The sequence below is a fragment of the Sturnira hondurensis genome, unplaced genomic scaffold, assembly GCF_014824575.4.
Source record: "Sturnira hondurensis isolate 20B ecotype Veracruz unplaced genomic scaffold, ASM1482457v3 Scaffold0007208, whole genome shotgun sequence".
Lineage (NCBI taxonomy): Eukaryota > Metazoa > Chordata > Mammalia > Chiroptera > Phyllostomidae > Sturnira > Sturnira hondurensis.
The window spans coordinates 5,711,205-5,734,260 of record NW_028079839.1 but is presented as its reverse complement, the minus strand read 5'-3'; the positions used below and the strand labels follow the sequence as shown (position 1 = coordinate 5,734,260).

At 61.7% G+C, this 23,056-nt stretch overlaps 2 protein-coding genes across 2 annotated transcripts in view; both read right to left on the bottom strand.

The window, feature by feature from the left end:
- Window positions 1-1,030: 1,030 nt before the first annotated feature.
- On the bottom strand, window positions 1,031-2,179 carry UTF1 (undifferentiated embryonic cell transcription factor 1). Its single transcript, XM_037051290.1, has 2 exons — window positions 1,633-2,179; window positions 1,031-1,509 (listed from the first exon to the last, which is right to left on the bottom strand). Exons 1-2 carry the CDS (start codon window positions 2,177-2,179, stop codon window positions 1,031-1,033), a joined length of 1,026 nt encoding a protein of 341 aa, XP_036907185.1.
- A 3,820-nt stretch (window positions 2,180-5,999) lies between these two features.
- Window positions 6,000-23,056, bottom strand: part of KNDC1 (kinase non-catalytic C-lobe domain containing 1) — a 43,977-nt gene continuing 26,920 nt past the window's right edge. Inside the window, exons 18-31 of the mRNA XM_037051254.1 lie at window positions 18,690-18,719; window positions 16,577-16,670; window positions 16,402-16,499; window positions 16,006-16,226; window positions 14,835-14,948; window positions 14,471-14,618; window positions 14,212-14,391; window positions 13,403-13,615; window positions 12,868-12,950; window positions 12,547-12,697; window positions 10,185-10,307; window positions 10,046-10,105; window positions 9,190-9,347; window positions 6,000-7,728 (exon numbers count right to left, since the gene is read on the bottom strand). Coding sequence (XP_036907149.1) covers window positions 7,497-7,728; window positions 9,190-9,347; window positions 10,046-10,105; window positions 10,185-10,307; window positions 12,547-12,697; window positions 12,868-12,950; window positions 13,403-13,615; window positions 14,212-14,391; window positions 14,471-14,618; window positions 14,835-14,948; window positions 16,006-16,226; window positions 16,402-16,499; window positions 16,577-16,670; window positions 18,690-18,719 — 1,905 coding nt within the window. The 3' untranslated portion in view covers window positions 6,000-7,496. The remainder of the gene's footprint in view (window positions 7,729-9,189; window positions 9,348-10,045; window positions 10,106-10,184; window positions 10,308-12,546; window positions 12,698-12,867; window positions 12,951-13,402; window positions 13,616-14,211; window positions 14,392-14,470; window positions 14,619-14,834; window positions 14,949-16,005; window positions 16,227-16,401; window positions 16,500-16,576; window positions 16,671-18,689; window positions 18,720-23,056) is intronic.

The following is a 23,056-nucleotide window of genomic DNA, read 5'->3' as shown; positions in this document are numbered from 1 at the left end:
CACCTGGGCTCATCCAGGATCCTATGGACTCTCCAGGGCCTCCAGAAAAAGCCTGGGGGAGGGGCTGCAACCCCACCAGTCGGAACCACCAGCCCTCACAGCTCTTTGCGGCCCCAGGCGACCGCCCAAGTCTGAATGAGCCCCGAGTTGGCCGGACGCCGCCCACCCCACATCCCCACCCCCCAGCGCGCATTGTTATGCTGGCCCAGCACCTCAGGACACTTCCTATCTCCACCCCGGCGGCTCCATTCCGGCCCCACCCAGTCTTCCCCTCTCTGCTAGACTCTCGGGTCCAGGGTGGGGCTCAATTACTATTCCGAAAATACTCCCACCGATTTTGACAAAAATCCTCCCAAAGGATTTTTGAGACCCTGGGCCCCACCAATTGTCTAAAGCCTGAGACCTTAGCCCTTGCGCCTGGGCCCACCAGGGCCAGCCCCCTTCCCTCCCCTGGCCGGAGTCCCAGCCCCGTTTCCAGGCCGACCCGGGGGTCTGGGAGGCTGCGGTGGGGGCCGCAGCCCGCTCACCATCCCCCCACAGACTCGGGCAGAGCGGAGCGGGGTTGCCCTCCGATTCCCTGGGTCGGGTCCGGCCTCCTAGTTCTGTCCATCAGGGCTCTCCCGGGAGGGCGGACGCGCCGCTCGCCCCCCACGGCGAGTCTGCCGGCGGTACGTCCCGCTGGGCAGTCTGAGGACCCTGACCTCAGGTTCCACAACCCCTCCTGNCTCCCCCACCCCCCCCCCCCCCCCCCCCCCCCCCGCAGACTGGCCTCCCAGGTAAGGCCTTGCCCGGGATCCCGGCACTGGCTCCTCCGGGTCCTCCTACCCTGCCCTAGAATCCCAAAGCCATCTCAGCCTCGCCCTGCCTGCAGGGGACCGTTCCTATCTAGGCGGAACCTACACACATTCAGACGGTTTAATCGAAAAACCAACCTCTTTTATTGAACGTACCTAGGAGTGGGGGAGGGTAACAGGGCCGGATCAGGGCAGAGGGCGTCCCGGCGATGGAAGGGGCGGGTGCAGGCTCGGCCTCAGGGGCGCGGGTCCCCCAGGACGCCCCGCTCGGCGGCGGCGCTGCCCAGGATGAAGCCCACGGCCAGGGACACGGTCTGGTCGAAGGAGCCACGCAGCTGCTCCACGTGCTGGTTCAGGGTCAGAAGCTGGTCGCGCAGCGGGCCCAGCACGGCCACGATGTCGCCCAGGTGGCCCAGGGTCTGCAGGAGGGCGGCGTTCAGCGACGGGGGCGCGGGCTGCGGCGGCGAGGGGTTCTCTGGTCGGCCGGGAGGCGATTCGGGCTCTTCCCAGGCGGGGTCGAGAGGCGGCGGGGAGTCGGGGGCGTGGACCGACGCGTGGTCTTCCGGGCGGCCGGGCCCGGGGATCAAGGTGGGGAGCGCCGTCGGAGAGCTGGCGGGGCGCGGGACCTCCGAGGACTTGGGCGGGGAAGAGTTGAATCGGAGCGCCCAGGTGGGGTCCACGTCGGTGTCTCGGGAGCCGGACAACGACGGTGCGTCTGCAACGCAGGGCGCGTGTGGGGCTGGGTGCCCGGACCATCACTGCTCCCCTACCGCCAGTCTCCTCCCAGCCCACCCGCTTCTCCCGCCCGGCGCGCCCGCCCGGTCCCCACCCCACTTACCCTGTTCGGAGGGCGCGCCAGGGGCCGGGCGGCGGCCGCGAGGGGGTCGTCCGGGCCCGGGAGAACGGCGACGGCCGCGCCTGCGCCCGGTGTCGCCCAGCAACCCCATGAGCTCGCGGATCTGCGCGTCGAAGGGTCCGGGCGGCTGGTCTTGCGCGTCGCGGAGTTTATCCTTGAGGAACTTGTAGCGGCGGCGGCACTGCGCGGGGGTGCGCCGCACCTGTTGGCGGGCCAGCTCGGCGGACACGCGCCGGTAGGTGGGCAGCGCCCGGCGGCGGTCTAGCAGGAGCGCGCGCCACACGGCGGGTTGCAGCAGCGTGCCCAGCAGCAGTTCCGTCTCGTGGGCGCTCCAAGGCGTGCGCTGCGCCGAGCCTGGGGACACTGGGGATCCGGGGGGTTCGGGAGCCCCCGATGCGCCTGGTGAGGAGGGCCGTCCAGGCGGAGTCCCTGGGACGTCCCCGGCCGCCCGTGGCTCGAGATCTGAGCCGTCGTGTGCCAGCGATGCTGGGGGTGCGGGCGGGGGTGGCCGCCGGGGCCGGAGCAACATCTTGGGGTCGGGGAGGGGGAAGGGGGGCACGTGCTAGGGCCCGGGCGGCAGCCCGCACCGCCGCCCACACGCGCTCTGCGGGGTCTGCGCGCTTCCGCTCTCCGAGCGAGCCAGAGCCGGGTCTACGCGGCCCTCCCCCCGCCCCGCCTCGCTCTGCTCCGCCCCCTCCGCGCGCCGAGTTCAACTCCAGCTGTTCCTGCGCCTAGGTTTCCCGGCAAGCCTTCCAGGCCCCTAGGCCGCAGGTGCGGAGGGCGAGGCTCCGCCCCCACCCGACGGGGAGGAACCTGCCACACTATCGAGGTTGGACTCATAAGGGTTAGACTGAGGTGCAAACTAACCCCCTGACGTGCGTTAGGCGCAGAGTTCAGCTGGTGTTCACGCATGTGCCAAGCCCTCTCGCCGCTGCGCAGAGTGGCTCTGGAACCTTCCGGCCGGAAGGCTCCCGCGGGGCTCCTCCCTTCTGCCTGGGTGGGCCCAGGTGTCATTTGCGAGTCTTACTCAGCTCCGCTGTCTGCTTCGGTTTGGGATGTGCACAGGTGGCTTTGCGTTACCGTCACCATGTGGAGGTGGCTTCGGGTTTCATTCGTTAAAGGGCTGTGACCAGGCATCAGAATTAGGGTCATAATTCACACAGGTCCCAGAACGAAACTTCGGGCGAACATTATGGTCAATGCAAAGACGCGAATGTTACTCTCTGAGATGAGGGGTAAGACCAGGAGGCCCAGCATCACCATTCCTGTTCTACGCTGTGGTAGAGTAGAAGTTCTGGCCAGAGCAATAAGACAGGAAAAGCAAATGAGGTGGATGCAGATCAGGGAGGACGAAGTACAACCGGCTTTGCTTGCAGATTGTCTGATTGTACACGTGGGGGATACAAAGTAACATACAGTTGCATCCCTGGAATTAACCAGTGGATGTTAGGTCATGCAGTGAGTGATAAACACGTCGGCTGTCTTGCTGTACACCAGCTGTAATGTTTTTCACAGCTTCTTAGTTTGGGAAAATTGTAGATTGGCAACTGGGTCACAGACAGCCTGTAGCCCCTGTGCTCCCTGCCTCCCCCTGGTCCCCCCCAAGGAACGTGGCACTGACCCTGGTGCGTGGGTCAGAGCTAAGGAGGTAATGTCGGTACCACCTGATGGACTAAACTGCAGGTGTGATCAGGGACCAGGTTTTCCAGCCACATTCCTTCTCTGTCCCAGGGCTCCGTCCTGGGACCTGCACTTAGTTGCTGTGTCCCCTCAGTCTCGGCTGGCTGTGGCCATCCTCCACCTCGTTTTCATGTCCCTGCCAGTTTGAGGACCCTGGTCCAGTGTTGTGTGGACTGTCCCTTTGTTTGTGTTTGGTGCCTTTCCGTGGTTTCGGGGAAGAGACCGCAGAGGTTCCCTGCTTGCCTTGCGTGTCACAATGGGTGTGTGGCAGTGGTGGGACTTTGGTGCCCGTCCGAGTTCCCTGAGGCTGGTGCCTTCGTCGGTCCGCTGTCAGGGCGCCGTCTCCCCGTCTCTGGCCGGCAGTGGGGCAGTCACCAAGCCCACCTGCATTCAGTAGGAACCAGGCTGCACCAGGGGGTGTCTGCCCGTGTTAGTGGGTCTCCTGTGCCTCTCCCCGCCTGTGACCCATGCACTGGTCAGGCTGCCTCCCTGGGGTCTCCCGCACGTTTCTCCTACCCCAGCTTCGGTCTGTCATGGGGTCTGGAAACCAGGGTCTGGGAACAGGGGGTTGCACTGCTTCTAAGCTGTTGGTTCCTGGGGTGTCCTCCCCCAGGGGGTGTTTGGTAGTGTGTGGAGGCAGTGCTGGCTGTTGCCACTTGGGGGCAGTGGCTGGTATGCAGTGGGTAGAGACAAGAGATGCTACGAATCCTCATTCAGGGCATAGGGTGGCCCAAGGCGCAGAGCCATCCACCCAACGTGGTAGCCAGTGGTGGAGAGGTCCCGCATCGGCCCAGCCGCATGTGCTGGCCTGTGTCCACGCCTCCACAGAGCATTTTTGTACCCTCTCGTCCCCACGCACACGGCAGGGCTTGTTCTCACACCCCCACAGGCTTTCCTGCAGCTTCTCCTCTGCCAGCCAGAGGCCTGGCCTCCTCATCCTCAGCTGGTTATGGGCCAGCCCTCCTGTGCTTGGAGAGCAGCTTCGGGGTGGCGGAGCTCAGCGCCTGTGAGCAGCTGCCCTCGGGCTGAGTGGTCTTCACAGGCAGCTTCTTTGGCTTCGGCCTGACCGTTTCCCTTGGAAATGCCATTCCTTAGCTCAGCCCCTGGGATGAGAGAGGCAGATGGAGCCGGGGTCGGGGGAAAGTGGCAGCTCCTGGCCCTGTGTCCTGTGTCCCACGAGGACGCCCACTGTCTGTGCAGCTGGCCTCAAACGGCCACAGCAGCAAAGGGACATGGCAGGGGACACACCAGTCTCCGGGGGAAGCTGGCGGGCCAGTGGCCAGGGCCCTGCCTTCCCAGCAGAACCGCTGCTCTGGGGGCTGGTAGGCCTCCCCAACTCGAAGCTAGGCCTCCCCAACGTCAGGCACTTCCTGGGTGTGGCAGGCCAGGCCATGCAGTGGCGAGGGCCACCCCGGTGACTGTGCTGGTGACTCTGTGTCAGAGCCGAGATGAGGACCAGGTGGACCCCGCTCACTCCCTCGTGGCTGGGCAGGCGGAGTGGCCTCTGCACCAGGGCTGGGCACTGCTTTCAGGGCTGTGGCCTGGCTGTTGGTGGCCCCACAGGTCTGCTCCGCATGGCGTGTGCTGGCATCCCTGTAGCTCCTGGGCTGGCTGGATGGCTGGCCGTCTGGGCGCTTGCATGCAGCCCGCCCTGGGCTGCTCGCTGCCCACTGGCCCATCTCTAAGCACTCAGACAGTCTGTGTGGTTGGGACGCTACCCAGAGCGTCGGCACCTCATGCTGGGCTCCTTCCAGTGTTGGAGGGGACCATCTGGGTGGCCAGGGACTATGGCTCACTGGGGGACCTGGGTGGGGGGAGTCTTCGGCTTTCAGTTCCTGTGGGTTTGGTTAGATGGGCACGGTGAAGGGAGGCCTGCCTCCATGGGGTCTTACTCGGATCTCAGGAGGGAAGAGGTGCTAGGGTTTATCGACTTTGAGGTAGGTGAGGGCCCAGAGCGCCCGCCGCCTGGCCACGTGGCAGCTGCAGGACGTACCTGCTTTCCTGTGTTTCGTAAAAACGCTACTCTTCCCAACTTGTCGGTGGGCGGAGCTCGTCGCCATTCACACAGGAGCCTCGAACAGATCAGCTGGCTGCCCCCAAACCACACCAACACCCTGTGCTGCAAGCACTGTGAGCCCTTGGCTGCCCATCCCTGCCTGTGTGGTGCCCACTGCTCCGGACCCCTTCCGTGTGGACCCTGCAGCCAGGCCCTGGTGAGGCCCTGGGAGCAGCCCGCCACTGTCCTGCCCACAGGCTGCCTGGAGGTCTGGGTGCCTGTGTGCCCACGGGACCTGGCAGGTGGCAGTGGCTGGGCCTGGGCCGTCTGTGGCAGAGCAGCCTTGGCGGGGGGTGCTGGGAGGCCTTGGGACTCAGCTACAAGATTTTGGGTGGTCTGCCGTCCCCTCTAGAGGAAGTGTTTCCTGCAGAACGAGTGTGCTGATCATGGGCCTGCGTGTCCTGGCGGGGCTGAACGGGGAAGGGGTCGGTGGACCTGCCCTTCTCCCAGCCATCGGAGGGCCTGGCTGTGGACTGGGTGCCCTTTGCCCCGAGCATGTTCATGAGCATGTTCACGAGCACTGACTGTCTCCATCCGGTCGTGTAGGGGCCCCCACTGTGACCACACAGGAGGAACGGAATGAGCCACAGGGAAGCTGTCATGGTAGAAATGACTTTATTTAGAAACCTGTGCGGCGTGACAGGATGATGCCATGCAAACCTCGTGCTAAAGCTGAAAGCCCCATCTGTTCCCCCTAATAAACTGTTGCGATTGGAGTGTTTGTTTGTGTGATGCGGGGGCCTCAGGCTCTGCGGCCCTATCTCGTTAAACTCAAAATCTGAAAGCAAAGAGTTGATTGGCAGAACATAGTCCTAGAAAAGCCCGAAAAATACCACAAACCACCCTTGCCTGGCCAGGAGCCGGGGGGGCGGGGCCCAGTTCCACTGAGGCAGGCCCCGTGTCCGGAGTGGGAGTGCACGTCCGGGCGTGGGAGGGGCAGCGTCTGGGCTCAGGCGCAGCTCTCCCAAAAGTACCACTAGCTGCTCTACAGAATTACTGCCCTAAAACCCAGAAGAGCAGGCGTGGTCTTGCAGTGGTTTGCAACACAAGAACAGGGGGGCCTTGGGCGGTGCCAGGGCGTCCAGCCTCCCGCAGTGGGGAAGAGGCCCTGGGGGGCTGTGGCAGACCCAACGACAGCCTCAGCACCAGCCCTGGGGGGGAGCTCTGCCAGAAAGGTGGTTGGCTCTGACAACATGCTAGCGATGGCAAGCTGGGGGAGCCCAGGCATGGGTGTGTGCATGCCATGCACCGTTGCTGAAGGCGGGTGAGCAGTGGCCGCAGCCCAGGGGCTGCCAGGCTACCAGACCCGCAGGGACCCCCTGGCCCCCGGGGCTGCCTCTGTGTTGGAGCTGCTGTGCTCTCTGTGCTGTGCTGGGCGGCAGAGCCGTGCTGGGCGCAGCTGTCCCACCAGGAGGTGCGTTTCATTGTGGGGAGACGGCAGCAGGCACATGGGGCCCCGGGGCACTGGGGGAGCAGTGCAGGTGGGGCTGCAAGGTGCCTGCCAGCAGCAGGGGGCCCGGTGGGGACCCCCACTCAGCTAGGCCCAGGTTAGCGGGGGGTAAGTGGGGCTGGGGCTCTGGGGGTGGGCATGTGAGCCAGGTTGGGGCTCAGGCCACTGGGAAGCTTCAGGGGTCCCAAAGGAAGGGTTCAGAACCCCTTGGGACCCGAGGATAGTGCGGGGGTCAGAGGTCAGTCTTGGTCCTTTGTTGCTGGGCCCTGGGAGGCCATACCCACGGAAACGGGGTTAAACCTGTGTGTGGGCGGGCAGCTGGCAGGCAGGCTTGGGGGTGGGGTGGGCCGGACCAGTGGAGAATGGGGAGAGCCCTGTCTCTGATCCTGGGGCATTAACTTACTCTGTTTTCATTTATAATTTTAAGATTGAACTGTTAAATTTTTTAGTAGAAAGACCCGGGCCTCTCCGGGTTGTGGCCTGAGCCCTGCTCCGCCCTGTCCTGGTGCCCAGAGGCCCCGGCTAGTCCGGTGTTGGGGGTCCCTAGTCTGAGGGGATGCAGGCTGTGCCTGCAGTGCTGTGGGGCCGGGGCTGGCGGCTCTGTTCTCCCAGTGCTGTCCTCTGCGGTCCGGAGTCTCACTCTCAGACCCCTCTGTCCTGTCACTGGAGCGTGGCTTTCATTCGCCGTAACTTGTCCTGAATCTTCCGAGAATGCTTCTCACTGGCCACCTGGTGGCAGCTGGCCCTGCTGTCTGCGGCTAAGAGGGACACGTCGGCCCCGCTGAACCTCGAGATCCTCTGCTTGAGGCAGGACTGCAGCTTGGGGTCGGGGGCGAAGGTGTAGGGGTTCTCCTGGAAGGCGTGCACCTGGCTGGCCACCTTGGCGATGTTCCTGTGTCGGGTGGAGAAGTGAGACGTGAGCCCGTGGCGCGGCAGCTCCCGGCGCGCTCCCGCTGGTGGGAACCCAAGCTCTTCAGAGGATGAGCTCTGAGTTGGCTCTATTCACGAGGCAAGCCTCACTCCTTGCCCAGGCCTGTTGTGTGTCTCTCCATCCACCCATCCGTCCATTCACCCACTTTTCATTTCACAGACATTTACTGAGAATCCACGTCACCCCAATCGGTGGTGCTAAGGATCCCAAGATGAATAAAACCCACAGTGAGTGGCTGGGGACGTGGAGGAGGTGGACGCTGTGGACGTGGGTGGTGCAGGGGGCATCAGCGGCCAGCGCGTCTCCCCAGCACGGGGTTCAGGGAAGGTGGGATGGCAGCTCGAGCCACCAGCCTGAGAATGTCTCACCCCTTGGGAGGTGGCAATGCTGGGAACCAGGACTCGATCCTGGAGAGCTGCAAGGGGACAGTGACCAGCAACCCCAGTGTGTCACCAAGAAAACGGGGGGCTCAGAGGTGGAAGCCGGTCCCTCGGCCTGGGGGTAGGGGGCTCTAAGAGGCATTTCCATCCTGAGTCTGGAGGGAGCGGTGGTGTGTCTCAAGTGAATGATCTTGTTCTTGGGAATGAGATGATGGCCAGGTGCTGGCGTGCACACGTGGCCTGGACCCGAAGACCGGCCTCGGCCCTTGCTCTGCTGTGTGGTGTTGCTGCTGCTGTTTCTTCTCCATTGTGCCATCAGGGGTCTGGTGACCTCACACGCTGAGTGTGCACTGCGGGGTCTCCTAAACGCCACCCTAAGGTTGGCGACTGGGTGGGGATCGGGGGTTGCGGGGAGTGGGTTGGAACCTCTGGTTCCGGGTGCTGGGCCCTGAGGTCGTGGAGCTGGGCCGAGTCTGACCTTCCCCACCTGGCTGCCTGTGTGGTGTGGGGTGAGGGCCCCCCTGGAGCCGGGCTGGCCCGGAGTGGCAAGGGACAGGGGCCTGGAGCTCCGAGGACAGGAGGGGCTGGGGGTGCAGCTCGTGAGGCCTTGTCCCGGCAGGATGGAGCAGTGTCCTCTCTGGCTGGGCTGCAGTGGCAGGCCGGTTCCCACTGCCCCCCGCCGTGCGCTCTGCCTGCAGTGCGCTCTCGAGGGAGGGGGTGCGGAGGGGGACAGTGGGGGCAGGGAGCGAGGGGCATGGGACGGTCAGGGAGGGCAGGCACACAGCCGCTGAGGTGAGGTTCATGGTGAGCCTGGATCTCCCAGCAGGAAGGTCCCGTGACCGGCGGGGCAACACTTTGAGACCAAGGTGCCCAAAGTGTGGGACCGCTGGCCCTGTTTGTGGAGAAGGAGTAGGCTGCAGGGCATGGGAGCAGGGGGCTGGGAGGCTGTGAGGGCTGAGTGAGGGTCGGAGGCCCAGGCCTCAGAAGAGCCGGAGGGATGGGGGGGCCCTCGACTGTGCCCGCCGCACCCGGGAGCCCCCACCTGAGCTTGCTCCACCTGTGGGCCCCATTGGTCATGGTGAAGCCCCCCGTCTCCAGCTGCTGGATGTGCATGGCCAGGAGGCGGGCTGAGGGCAGGGTGGGCTGGGCCCGGAAGCGTCGCCCTTCCATCAGACACAGGCTGTCGCTCTTCAGGAACACCTGGTGGCCCAGCCCGGGGCATGGGTGGGGGAGACAGGCCAGAGGTCAGCCCCGGACACTCAGCCCAGTTGGTACCTGTGTTCCCGCAGAAGGGTGTCACAGCTTTCGGACTTCCAACCCATTTGAATGCACCTTGCATTATTGGGATGGGGGTCAAAGTCCAGGTGTCTGAGGGGCAGCTTGACGCCCCTCAGAAAGCTGCTCACCTCCCACTACTCAAGTGGCAAATGCCTCCCCTCACCCACCCTCCCACGGGGTCCCGACCAGACCAAGACCGGGGCTGGCCAGTGGTGGGGCCCTGGGCTGGGTGGGTGTCCACTGAGGACACGCACAGAGGGCTGTGTCTGGGCCGGGCCTGCCCTGTGGCCTTGTTTGGGGGAGATGCCCCATTGCTGCAAACGCTGCTGCCTCCCTTGGGGTCTCATGGGGCTTCTCTATACACTGCAGGTGGTGAGGAGGCTGGCCAGCCAACTCAGGTCCTTGGGGCACCTGCACCCTGTGCCACAGGTGGCTTCCAGCAGGTGGCCCTGGAAGGCCCAGCAGGTGGCTTTCGGGGCCCCTGAGCTCCTGGCCACCTTTGCCCAGGCCGGACGGCCCAGTGCTCTGTCGGGTGCCACCCCCGGCGATGTAGGTCACATCGTTTCGGGTGGGAGCCCGGGTGGACGCAGCTGCCTGAAGCCCACGTAAAGCGGGGGTACCTCCACAGCTTTCAGCTCCTCCATGACCTCTGCTATCTTGGCGGGTAAAACCCTCCAGGCCTAGAAGGAGAGCACAGGTGAGCCGGGTCCCAGGGGAGGGGCTGGTGCCCAAGCCCAGCGCCCTCGCGGACGGACTCACGGGGGACCGCCGCACGGCGAGCTGCTCCAGGCCTTCCAGGATCTGCATGGCCGTCGCGAAGTTCCTCTGCTCATAGCACAGCTTTGCCACCAGCAGGAACTTGGACAGCAGGCTCACCTGCAACTGCATGGGGGCAGGGCGCTCAGCATCTGCGGCTGCAGCGACACACCGGGGCCGTGCGGCCCTGTGGGAGGCAGCAGCATTGGGCCCTGTATGCCAGGGGCCAGCGGGGGCAGGGGGGCAGGTCTGAGTGGTGGGAGGGGAGCTGGGCAGGGGGTGGCGTCACTGGAAAACAGAAAGGCCAGTGCCCGATGAGCATAAAGATGGACGACAAAGTTAACCTCAGGCCCTGCAGGTGCTGTGGCTCCTGGGACAACTTGGGCGAAGGGAGGGGACACACAGGGCAGGACACTCCGGGACACTCCGGGGAGACAGCCCCTGCGGCCACAAATGGGAGCTTCTCACGTTGCCCACCAGGTCAGTGTCCATCGCAGGATGTGTCTCAGCACCTGGCTGGGGGCTGCCCCATGTGGCCCCCCTGCTTCCTGCAGTTTGTTGGCCACTGGGGTCAAGGTCACGGGCTTGATGGGAAGACCCTTGGGCAGGCCCAAAGAGAGGTCACTCCTGAAGCCGCCCTGTTTTACAGCAGACCCAAGAGGCTAAGGTCACAGACCCGTGGACAGCGCTTGGATTTCACAATTCCAGAGACATCTAGAAGGTTCTACAGAATCATCAGGCCCCTCATTTAGTGATGCGTCACCCAGCACACTGTCCCCATGGCCAAGTCCCTTCTTCAGGTGGACACGGTGTCTGCAGGTACCGACCAGACTCCCTTCCATTAGGCTTGACCCTGGTCTGCCGTGATTTCGATGCACAGAGGTCAGAGGTCACATGGACGGTCTCCGGAGGCCATTCACCATCACAACCTCCCAGCTGCCTGGCTGGAGCACCTCCACCGGCTGACACGACTCAGACGCTGGGATCCACGGAAACCATCCGTCTGTTCCGTGATGGCTGTGTGGTGCCCAGTGGCGTCCCCGAGGCTCACCCACTGTGACTCCAGTTTTCAGAGGTGAAATCTGGATTATTCTGAGGTGATGGCAGGTCTTTCGGAAGGGACAGGCATTGTGGCTGAAGGCCCACGTCTGGTTTTGTCAGAAATGTGTCCCCTTCTCAGATGCCATGGGCTGCTCTTGCGTCCTGGTGAGTGCTGCTTGCCGGGACCTTGCACTGACAGGGACGTGGGAGCCCGTTCCCACGGCGCCCGCCCTGCGGGCCGGGTGTGAGTCTGGGCTGCGTCACCACCGACAGGATGAGACAGAACCCGCTTGGGGGGCCCCCGCATTTGACCTGTCAGGGGGCACCTGTGGACTCAGGACGGGAGTCCCCCTTTCTGCCTTCTCGGGGGCCCAGGTTCAGGAAAGCTCCTGGGAGGCCGAGGTCTGTGGAGGGACTGTCCCTGCGGAGGTCCTGGGGGAAGACCCTGGTGTGGGGAGGCTGTGGCCGCGTCATGGTGTCTGTAACATCGTGGATAAGGACGGCCCAGGGAGCCAGGATCCCTGCTCCCACATCCTGGCAGAAGTGAAAGTGGGCCCATGTGGCCACGCTTAAATTGCTAAGCTCGAAAATTCTCCCCAAAGGGAAAAGATACAGAAACTGCATTTATGAGTGGGACTTGGGGTTGCCCGTGGGGCTCAGGGAGACGCACAGGGGCGTCACACACCCACTGCCTCAGGGGCGTCGGAAGAGGAAAAAGAAACCACAGAGGCTGTTAATCCCAGGAGCAGATGTTTTCTTGGCTCTGCCCTCTGATGGGGAGGCGGTGGCCTTTGGGGCAGCTCTGGGGCCCTGACACAGGTGACTGCCCCTCTTGGCCCCCCTTGCGCTCTGCCTGATGCAGGTGGGTCAGTTGAGGCAGAGATGCTTTGGTCCAGCCGAGTCCCAGGGACCAGAAGTGGCCAGGCTGAGCCCCAGGAGTGGGCAGTCGACCGTGACTGGACCGCTGACCTGCGTTGGTTTTATTCCACCACCCAGAGATATGCTGCCCGCCAGGGTATGGCAGCAACCCAGTCAGTCCCCACCCTTGCAGAGCTCAGGTGCGTGGGACCGTTGGGAGTCCCAACTCACAGCCGGGACACGGCTGAGGCAAGGGTGTGGAGAGGGCTGGGGGGATGTCTTCTGTGTGTGTGTGTGTGTGTGTGTGGTGGACCCCATGTGGACTGTGTGTGTGAGACGTGTGTGCCCGGTAGCATGTGTGCAGTTCCACAGAGGCTGGCTGGAGGCCTGTGCAGCCCCTGCCTCGGGGCCGCTCGCGGTCGGACCCCAAGCCCTGCCCCGAGCTCACAGCTGGGGAGGCACCTACCTTGGCTGTGTGGCTGGTGACGATCTCCGCGGCCACCCAGGTGCTGACGTCGTCCGCGCTCCGTAAGAGCTGCAGCAGGTACTTGTCCTGGATGTAATCGGGCAGAAATAAGCTGCAGGTCTTGGCCGACAGAGACTCGGAGGAGCTGGCTCTAGAAGGACCATGGGCAGGCGTCACTGAAAATGGGCGTGTGACCCTCTCCAAGGCGGCTCCTGACACCAGCACCTCCCTTCAGCCAACAGTGTCCGTGAGATACTGTGGTGAAGCCCCCCGGCCCCTCCCCACAGGACCCCAGGTGGACCCCCGTGGGCGGACACTCACTTCGGGATGGCCACACTCCTGTCCATGACGCCCAGGGCCCGTGAGTTTAAGAAGTGGACGGGATGACACCTTTGAAACAGGTCCTGTGGAGAAAAGGACCCAGATGGTGAGGTCCCTTCCCCAGGGACCTGTGCTCAAGGTTTGGTGGGGTGCCTCCCCCACACTGGTGCACCCCTTCCCTGTGCTGCAGGGTGAAGCCCGGGGCACACAGTCTGCCCTGCTGTGGTCCCGCTGGGTGGCTGCCACTGCAGCCACCTGTCGAGAGATGTGGGGGATGAGGATGGTGGAGGGAGCAAAGGGGCCTGGGATGCCGGAGCAGCTCTGGGAGGGGAGGTGTTCCCCGTGGTGTCCAAAGGGCACCCTCCGGGGCTTGGGACATGGCAGGGACGAATGAGGGTGGGCAGTGGGCCCTGTGGGAGCAGAGCAAAGGCCCCGCCTCCCCTTTGGCTGGCCACCAAGCTCACTGTGTGCCTGTGTTTCCTTCCAGCAAACATCTGTGGGCCCCAGCCCTCCCCCCAGGCGGCTGGCCCCTCGCCTGCTGTAGCAGCGTCAGCTGAGTGAAGAGCTGGTGGGTGCTGTACTCAGTCAGGAAGTATGGCCCCTTCTCGCTGGCCTTGGCGTAGGGGCCATGGACGTCCTCGAGGAAGCAGGGCTTGGGCAGGGCGGACGCGATGGTGTACTGGCGCTGCTTGTGGTGCGGCAGCGGCAGTGCCAGCCCGTTGCCCCGAGACAGCCTCCAGGGGAAGCTCTGCATGGGGGGAGGGGAGAGGACCCAGGCCCACGACCCTTCAGCCCGGCTCAGCCAGAGCCAGACAGCAAGTCCCCCCTGCTGCAGCCCGGTGGGTGCGAGGACACCGGGCTTGGCTGATCCAGCGGGTCCCCCATAGACAGAGCCACAGAGGTTTGGGGCTCCCCCAGTGCTGCGGAATGGCTCCCTCGGCCCCCGTGCTCACCCCGGCCCCAGGGTCCGGAAGGAAAGGCCCTTGCAGTGCCAGGCCTCTGCTGTCCTCGCCTGGGTGGGGGGGCGACAGGAAGTGCCAGCCTCACAGGGCTGGCCTCAGGACTGGCAGCAAGGAGCATGTGCGCAGTGTGCCCGCATGTGAGCCTCTGCGTGTGAACACACGTGCACTTGCTCACAGGGCATGTGCGGGTGTCTGCATGCATGCGGGCACACCCGTACACACGTGCGTGTGGGTGTGTGCGCTGGGTGTGTTGCTCACGTGCTAGCAGCAGCACACGTGTGTGTGTCTGGGTGCACGCCTGTGTGTGCCCACACATGCACGCTGGTCCTCAGGGCTGGGAGCAGCACTGCCCTGGAGGCCCTTCCCGGGGAGAGGCCCCCACCTTGCGGGTGACGCCATCTTCTGAGAGCCTCTTACAGAGGGCGTTGAGGGGCCTGGCGTCCTCCTCTGCCTCCTTGGGGTCCTCCAGGTCTGGGCCGCGGGGGCCGCCGTCGGCCCGCCGGTCAGTGCCCACCTCCAGGAGCCCCAACAGGTGCTCTGCGGAGCCGTCCAGAGGCAGGATCTGGACGGGAGCAGAGGGGTCACAGCTGTGCTTTGGGCTGGGCAGTGGCTGCCCCTCCCCAGTGCTGCCCTAGGGCCACCTTGGAGGAGACGAAGTCGGCGAGCTTCCCCATCAGCCCGGCGTTCCGGGTGAAGTCCACCGTGTAGCAGTCCTCCACCCAGGCCTGCAGCAGGCACAGGCTGCGCCTGTAGATCTTGGTGAAGGTCGAGCTGGGGTCCTGGTGGGCCCTGGGGGGCAGATGGCCAAGCCAGGGGATGCACGTGGGGTCTGGAGGCAGCTCTGCCTTCAAGGGGGATCTCAGCGCTTACCCCCCCAACCCCTTGGGGAGAGGAGAGAGGCAGCAGCCACCACCCCGCAGGGCCCCGGGCTCTGTCACAGGGCAGGACTGGGCCAGTCTGGGGCACCCGCCACCCCTGCGGCCAGCATGCAGCCTCCAGGCGTACCTGCACAGGGTGCTGCTGATGCGGTCCAGCAGGAAGTGCAGGAAGTCCTGGGGCGTGCAGAAGTAGCGGAAGGTGTACAGGAACTGCTGCACGTAGCCTTCCAGGAAGGCGTCACTGCGCAGAGGGGCCCGTCAGACGCGGCTGCCCCCGCACCCACCTGCACTCCCAGCGAGCGGCGCCCTGCTCGCCCACACCTGTGCTAGTGGCTCCTGTGTGAACACGTGTGTGAGTGGGAGTGTGTGAGTTGTGTGTGTAAACGTGAGTTCCATGCGAGCCTGAACATGAGTTTGGTGTGGGAGTGTGAAGTGTGAGTTCCACGTGGGCATGTGGATGTGTGGGAGTTGCATGTATGAGTTCCATGTGGGAGGGTGAACATGTGTGAGAGTCCCATGTGAATGTGGTTTCTGTGTGGATGTGTGAACATGAGAGTTTCGCATGAGTGAACATGATGAGTTCCGTGTGAGTGTGAACGTGTATGAGTTTGCGTGAGTGTGAACACGTATGAGAGTTCCGTGTGTGTGTGAGTTCTGCGTGGGGGGGAAGGTCACTTTTCACAGCCCTCATCGGTCTCCCAGAGCCTGTGACCGCACACAGCTGTGCTCCCAGTCACCAGCCCTAGGGTGGAAGCTGCTGTGTTGGGAAAGACCAACTGGTCCCCAAAGCTCTGTGCTGTTGGGGGTGTCTCACCCATGTGTGGTGGCCCCACACCTGCTCCAGTGAGCGTGCTGAGCCCCCATGGTGTGGCCCTGGGAGCAGGACGATTGGCTGTGGGCGCTTCAACTCAGGGGAGTGGGCTGACCTGGGCCTGCCTTGGGGGCTGTGTGTGCATGTGTGTGTGTGGTCGGAGAAGCCTGCTGGGCGGTTCCTCACCCACTTTCCTACAAAGCCCCTGCTGAGGCACCCAAGACCTGGGCGTCTGGGGCCTCAGACTGGCCCCCGGTGGGGCGGTGGCTCTGAGGCCACTTGGACCAGGAGCCCAGCCAAGGAGGCGCGGTGGCCTTCCCTGTCTTTTCTAAGTCACACCCGGCTCCAGGAGGGAGGGAGACTGCCTGCTCTTCCCCTCCTCAGGGCCTGTTTCTTTTTCTGTCTCCTTTTCCCTCTCAAAGGCCTAGGGGTGTCCGGGTGCCCCCAGGACCCCCCTCCTGGCCACCCCCGCCCACACAGTGTGCACCTGGAGTAGAGGTAGGCCATGAGCCCCAGCGGCGTGCCCGCCTGCAGGACACGAGCCTTGCGCTGCCGGCCGCCGCGTGGGTGCTTGCTGACATTGTAGAAGATGAGGGAGGAGGACTCGTCCAGAGGGCTGAAGTCCGGCGCGCTGCAGTGGGCCGCGGCCACGTTCACCAGCAGGGGCAGGGCGCTGGGCTCCAGGCCCCACTGCTCTGCGTACAGGACCTGTGGGCGGAGCAAGTCAGCGCATCTGGCTGACCTGCTGCTGCCAGGGGGTGCAGGACACTGGTCTTGGTCACCCTACCCCACCCCCAGGCCCTGCAGAAGTCGGGGGTCGGTGGTCAAGGTTTAACTGCGGGAAACCCACAAGGGGCAGGGCTGGGAAGGCAGGGCGACTCGCCTGCAGGTATTTCTTGACCAGTCCGAGGAAATGCACCTTGGACTTCATTTCTTCCAGCTGCCCCTTCAGTTTGGAGAGCATTGTCTTCACCTCGGAGCCTGGGGGCGGGGTACTGTCAGCCCCCCGAGGCCCTGGCCCCGAGGGCCCCTGGGCCACCCTGAGCTCACAGCCCTACCTTTACTCCGCTTCTCCTTTTGTAAGAGCTTCTGGTAGAATTTGAGGGTCTTCCGGTAGGTTCTCTGCTCCATCATGAGCTGCTGCTCGAGCTCCTGGAGAGGACAGAGCTGGTGGGCGGAGCAGGGCCATGGGGCCTCCGCTCCCCTGGGACACCCCTCTCTCTGTGGTCCCGGAATTCCCGTGTTGGTGGGACCCCACGAAACGGATGTGAGGAAACCACACCGCACCCAGGCGCATGTCACTCGCAGCAAAGCCCCCGAGGATGCTCGTGCAGTGATACTCGTGTGTGGACGTGGGGATCGGACCCCTGCTGGGACCCCAGGAGACCCTGAGCTGAAGCACATGGTGATGAGGGACCATTTCCCAAAAGTGGCCTTCGAGAAGAAGTCGATTCCACTGACCCGGGGGGAGGCTAGAGACTAGAGACGGGGGCGGCTGGTGGGGTGTCACCCTGCTAACTGGGCCCCAGTGACTCCAGGACCCACAGGGCCCCAGGATGAGCTGGAGGGAGGAGGAGGGGTGGGGTCAGCATCCAATGCTTGGAACTGTCCCTGCCTCCTGGGACCCAGTCCTGTGCCTCGTGGGCCCTGCCCTTCCAGAGAGTTCTACAGACACCATATTCACAGCGAGGAGACGGGGCGTGCTGGGACCATGCCTCCTTTAGTCTCCCTGGCCCTGGGATCTGCCACGGGGCAGGGGTTCACCTGGCAAGTGGCAGCCGTCTTCACCCAGGCCTGTGCTGTCCAGCCAGGCCTCTGCACGGTCCCCACACCACACTCAGGATCCCTGCTTCCCTGAAAATCCACCCTTGTAGAATGAGGTCCCCTCTTCCCAGCTGAACTGGCTGAACCAGCCCTCAAACCACCAGGCACTGTAGCCTCCAGAGGGCATGACCCCCTCCAGTGCAAACTGCGTCTTCAGAGACCCTTGAGGCTGGGAGCATCAGCTGGGGTCAGCACCCCTGTCCCCCCGAGGCCTGGGGGTGCCACAGCTCCTCCACGCACACTTGGCCATGGTCCCAGCCTTCTGAGGACAGGGGTGCTGACCCAGCTGATGTTCCCCCACCCGAGGGCAGGGCAGCGGGAGCCCTGTGTTCCAGGCCCAGCCTCCTTCCTGGGCAGCTTGGGAGGTCAATCTGTAAGTCTGTGTCCAGCCTATCATCCCCTTGTTCTCTGTCCAGGCGCTGAGGGTGACCCCCTGGCCCCCACTGGGAGCAGGTTGTGGACTTGTTCTCGGCGTCTCAGGGACCTCAGTTTGTAAAGTCAGGTGTGAGGTTTGCTGGCAACACTTTGCACGTTACTGAACTGCAGGCCAAGCCCTTGAAGAGGCTGTTTTCACGGGTTTTAATGACAAACTACATGGATTAAAACTCACACAACTGGGGCAACAGAAGAAAATCCTCGAGCTGCTTGGTGCCCTGGCGGCCACTGAGCCTCGGAAGCACCAGGTCCAAGACTGCAGAGCCTCCGTCCGCCAGGGCCCCAATGTGACGCCTCTGTGTTAGGAACTTTCCCGGCCTGACCCGACGAGAACTTTTTATTAGAAGTCAAAGGGCATCATTTTTAGAGAAATGCGTGTGGAAGATCTGGGGGCACAATTTATGCACGCAGCTGCTGGTCTCACCAGGACCTGAAGGTGGCTGGATATCGGGGAGCAGGGAAAATGGGGCAGAAGGCAGTCAGCCACACCAGGAAGTGGGGACAGAGGAGAGAGCGGCCGGCTGAAGTCGGGCCCATTCACCCAGGTACTGAGAGCACTGCCTGGCAGCTGGCACAGGACACCAGGCATCTGGACGGGAAGCGTTGGCACTGCTGGGCACGAGGGGACCCGGCCCTCGGCCGCGGCAGGTGCGCCATCAGCTTGCGCTGGGTGGACAGCACATGCGTGCCCTCGGCGCCCCGCCCGCCTGGCACCGGGCCTGTTTCACATTTGCTGGATTTGGTCACAAATGTGAAATGTGTCCACTCGTGGTTTTAGGCCCTTTGTGCTTCTCTGAGGCTTCTGCTGTGACGCCCGCAGAGCAGGTTCTCAAGGACAAACGTGAGGCTGTGGCCCCAGGCCGGTGTCTCCCCCAGCCCACCCACAAGGTGGAGGGGACCCAGGAAACTCACCTGCCTGCACTCAGGTTCCAGGAGAGACGCCTTCCCAGGTGAGCAGGAAAGAGGGGAGAATGAAGTCACTGTGGGTCATCTGCCCCCAAGCCCCCCCTTCCTGTTCTGTCCCCATGGGAATGAATCTCCTTCAGAGTGATGGTGGGGCCCAGTGCAGCTCCCCGGGCTGGTTTGTCCGAGGTGGCATTTCAGGGACGGGAGGCCAGGGATCCCAGCCACAGGCTCACGCCCAGTGGGAACAGACGCTGCCCCAGCCAAGTCTTTGAGCTGAGCCAGCCTCAGTCCAGGTTCAAGAACAATCCAAGTGACCAGCAGGGGTGCTGGGCTCACCGGTGGGCGTGCCTCCCTGCAAGGGGGCTGCCACTCAAGGAGGACAAGGGCCCCATTGGCCCAGACCAGGCACCCGGCAGGGAACCCACAGGCACCACCCTCCTTGCCCACCCATCACTGCCCCTATGGGCGAGACTGCCCACATTGAGGGTGACCTGTGGCACAGTGGGGTGCCTGTCCCCCACTCTTGGCCCCAGGTCAGTGGGGCTCCCGCCTCCTGCAGCCACTGAGGCCCATATCCCAGTGCGTTGACACTGGGGGACTCTGGCAACCCCGCTTGGAGCTGTGGGGAACCCCGGGTGGCTGGGTGGCCTGTCTCTGTACGTGGATTCCACTGGCACTCTGCTGGGAGCCTGGTTCCCACCCCCAGGCCCCACCTTTGTTGTTCCTCCACTCACTGAAACATTTTTTACTTTGAAGTTTTTGTATGGCAATGAAATATGCAAAGCATGACAATTACCGTGTTAACCATTTGCCGTCACGCGGTCCAGTGGCGTGAGGTACATGTGATGTTGGGCAGCTGCCCCCCCACTTCATCACCCCCCAGAATGACACTCGGTCCCCATCACTCTCTCCCTGTGCCCCCCCCCATCCCGGCACCACGTCCACTTCCGTCTCTGTGGCTCTGCCTTGCCAGGGGCCTGGTGGGAGTGGACACACCCAGCACGAGTCCTTCCCTGCCAGCTCAGCAACCTGAGCCCACAGCTCCTGGCCTCTCCAGTGGCAGCAGAGGTCAAGGTCTCCTTCTGTTTTGTCTGAAGGCCGAACGGTATTCCAGTGTGGGTGGGGGACCACACCCTGTTTGTCTCTTCACCACCTGCTGCTTCCAACCCCTGGGCAACGATGACCCGTGCTGCTGTGAGCACACGTGTGCACATGGATGTGTCCCTGTGGCCAGTCCTGTGGGGCTCCGCTCAGAGGTGGCTTTGCTGTCCTCCACGGCTGCTGCCTCGATTTACCTTTCCACCCACAGTGCGCAGGGATCCCTCCACGTCCTCACCAACATTTACCATTTCCTTCTTTTTTAAAATTTATTGATTATGCTATTACAGTTGTCCCATTTGCCCCCTCTATTCCCCTCTGCCCTGCACGCTGCCTCCCACCTGCATTCCCCCCCACTTTAGTTCATGCCCATTGGTCAAGTTCTTTGGCTTCTACATTTCCCATGCTGTTCTTACCCTTCTCCTATCGTCTATGCTACTTGTTCCCTGTACCTTCTCCCCCTTCTCCTCCCACTCCCCTGTTGCTGACCCTCTGTGTGCTCTCCATTTCTCTGATTCTGTTCCCGTTCTGGTCGTTTGTTTAGTTTTAGTTTCAGCTTCTGCTGTTAATAGCTGTGAGTTTGTTGTCATTTTACTGTTCGTATTTTTTATCTTTTTCTAAGTCCCTTTCACATTTCGTATAATAAGGGCTTAGTGATGATGAACCCCTTCAACTTGACCTTATCTGGGAGGCATGTTATCTGCCCTTCCATTCTAAATGAAAGCTTTGCTGGATAGAGTAGTCTGGAATGTAGGTCCTTGCCTTTCATGACTTGGAATACTTCTTTCCAGCCCCTTCTTGCCTGCAAGGTTTCTTTTGAGAAATCAGTCAACAGTCTTATGGGAACTCCTTTGTAGGTGACTGTCACCTTTTCTCTTGCTGCTTTTAAGGTTCCCTTTTTAATCTTGGGTAATGTAATTATGATGTGCCTTGGTGTGTGCTTCCTTGGGTCCAACTTCTTTGGGACTCTGAGCTTCCTGGACTTCCTGGAAGTCTATGTCCTTTGCCAGATTGGGGAAGTTCTCCTTCATTATTTTTTCAAATAAGTTTTCAATATCTTGTTCTTCCTCTTCCCCTTCTGGTACCCCTATGATTTGGATGTTGGAACGTTTAAAGTTGTCCCAGAGGTTCCTAAGCCTCTCCTCATTTTTAAAAATTCTTATTTCTTCATTCTGTTCTGGTCAAATGTTTCTTTCTTTCTTCCTTCTGGTCCAAACCATTGATTTGAGTCTCAGTTTCCTTCCTTTCACTGTTGGTTCCCTGTACATTTTCCTTGATTTCACTTTGCATAGCCTTCATTTTTTCATCTAATTTGCAACCATATTGAACCAATTTTGTGAGCATCCTGATCACCAGTGTTTTGAACTGTGCATCTGATAGATTGGCTATCTCTTCGTCACTTAGTTGTATTTTTTTTGGAGCTTTGATACATACTTTCATTTGGGCCACATTTTTTTGTCTTGTTGCGCCTGTTATATAGCAAGGGGTGGAGCCCTAGGTGTTCACCAGGGCGGGACAGCCCACGTGGCTGTGTTGTGACGCTGTACACGGGGAGGGTCTGAGAGGGAACAGTGCCGCTTGCTCCTCTCTCTGCTGGTTTTCAGTCACCTCCCCCACTTCCCACAAGCAAAGTGGGTCCTTGTGGTTCTGATTCCCAGGTGGGTGGGCTTGTGTGCATTCTAGACCCTGTGGGTCTCTCCAGTGGACTCTCCTGTGAGGCTGGGGGTTTCTCCTGCTGCCACTTCACCCCCCGCAGGTGTTTTCAGTCAGAGGTTTGAGGCTTTATCTACCGCACTGAGCCCTGGGTTGTGCAGTCTGTCCCGCTCCCCAGTTGTTCCTCCCAGTTTATCTGCACGAGAATGTGGGACCAACCAGTTTGTAATCTGCTGCCTTGCCGGGCCTGCCGGCTGCAGCCTTGCTGCGGGCCCTCTCCTCATGGCTGCCCACCTCCACTGGCCGCCCGTCTCTGCCCCTCCCACTGCTGTGGGTGAGCATTTCTTCTTTGACTCCTTGGTTGGACTTGCATACAATTTGATTGTCTGGCAGTTCTGGTTACTTTTTGTTTTTTGTTTTTAAACTCGTTGTCCTTCTTCTGGTTGTGTGAGGAGGCACAGTGTGTTACCTATGCTTCTGTCTTGGCCAGATGCTTGATTCCATTTTCCTTGTCTAAAAAAATCTTAATTTTTATAAAAGCCATCAGAGGGGGTATGAAGTGGTATCTCATGGTTTTAATTTGCTGTCCCCAGATGATGAACAAGGTTGATTTTCACATGCTTTTCAGCCATTTTAATATTCTCTTTGGAGGAACGTCTGCTGAAGGCCCTTGGCTGTGTGGTGGGGCTGCAGGCTATTCGGTTGCTGAGTTTGGGGTGGATTCTGCATCCAGTGCAGATCAGATGCACCACTTGCAGGCACTTCCACCTGCCTGTCAGACTCACGGACGCTTGGCGTGTTGGTGATTCCTGTGCTCGTTTTCACTTGGCTTGCCTGTGTGTCTGTCACACGCAGAATCAGCGCCAGCCTGGTGCGGGAGCTGTGTTCCGTTTTCTTCCGGGAGTTTAAAGTTTGCACCCGACCCCTCCCCACCCCGGTGCAGGGGTCTGATGTTTTGGTTGGTGTCTGAGCATGGTGGTGGGCAGGTGGCTTCATTCTTCTGCATGGGGGCGTCCGCTGTTCCTGGCTGTATCTGTTGGGAGCACTGTCCCCCCGCACCGGTGGTCTCAGCCTCCCTATCCGACCGCAGCTGTGTGGACTCGTTTCCCGGCTCTCTGTTCTGCCCCTTGGCCGTGTCTGCCCTAGGCCAGCACCACAATGGCCTGGTTAAGGCGGCTCCACAGTGAACACTGACGTCAGGAGCTGGTGCCAGGCAGCCCTGTGCTTCCCCACAGCTGCTGGGGTCACTTGGGTTCCTTGAGACTAATGTGAGTTCTAGGATGGGTTTTTGTCTTAAAAATATCTTATGTATACATTAATTTTTTTAGAGAAAGGGGAAGGGAGGAAGAAAGAGGGAGAAAAACATCAACCTGTGGTTGCCTCTCTCGCTCCCCTTACTGGGGACCTGGCCCGCAACGCAGGGAACCGAACTCGTGACCCTTTGGTTCACCTGCTGGAGTTCAATCCACTGAGCCACACCAGCCAGGGGTCATCTTTCTGTGAAAAACGTCACTGGGTGTCTGTCCTGCTTTACCTCAACTGTCTGTATCCATGTGGACGTCCCCACACCCGTTTTGTACTCTGGGTTCAACTCCAATGCTGTGCCATTTTTGCAGGTCAAA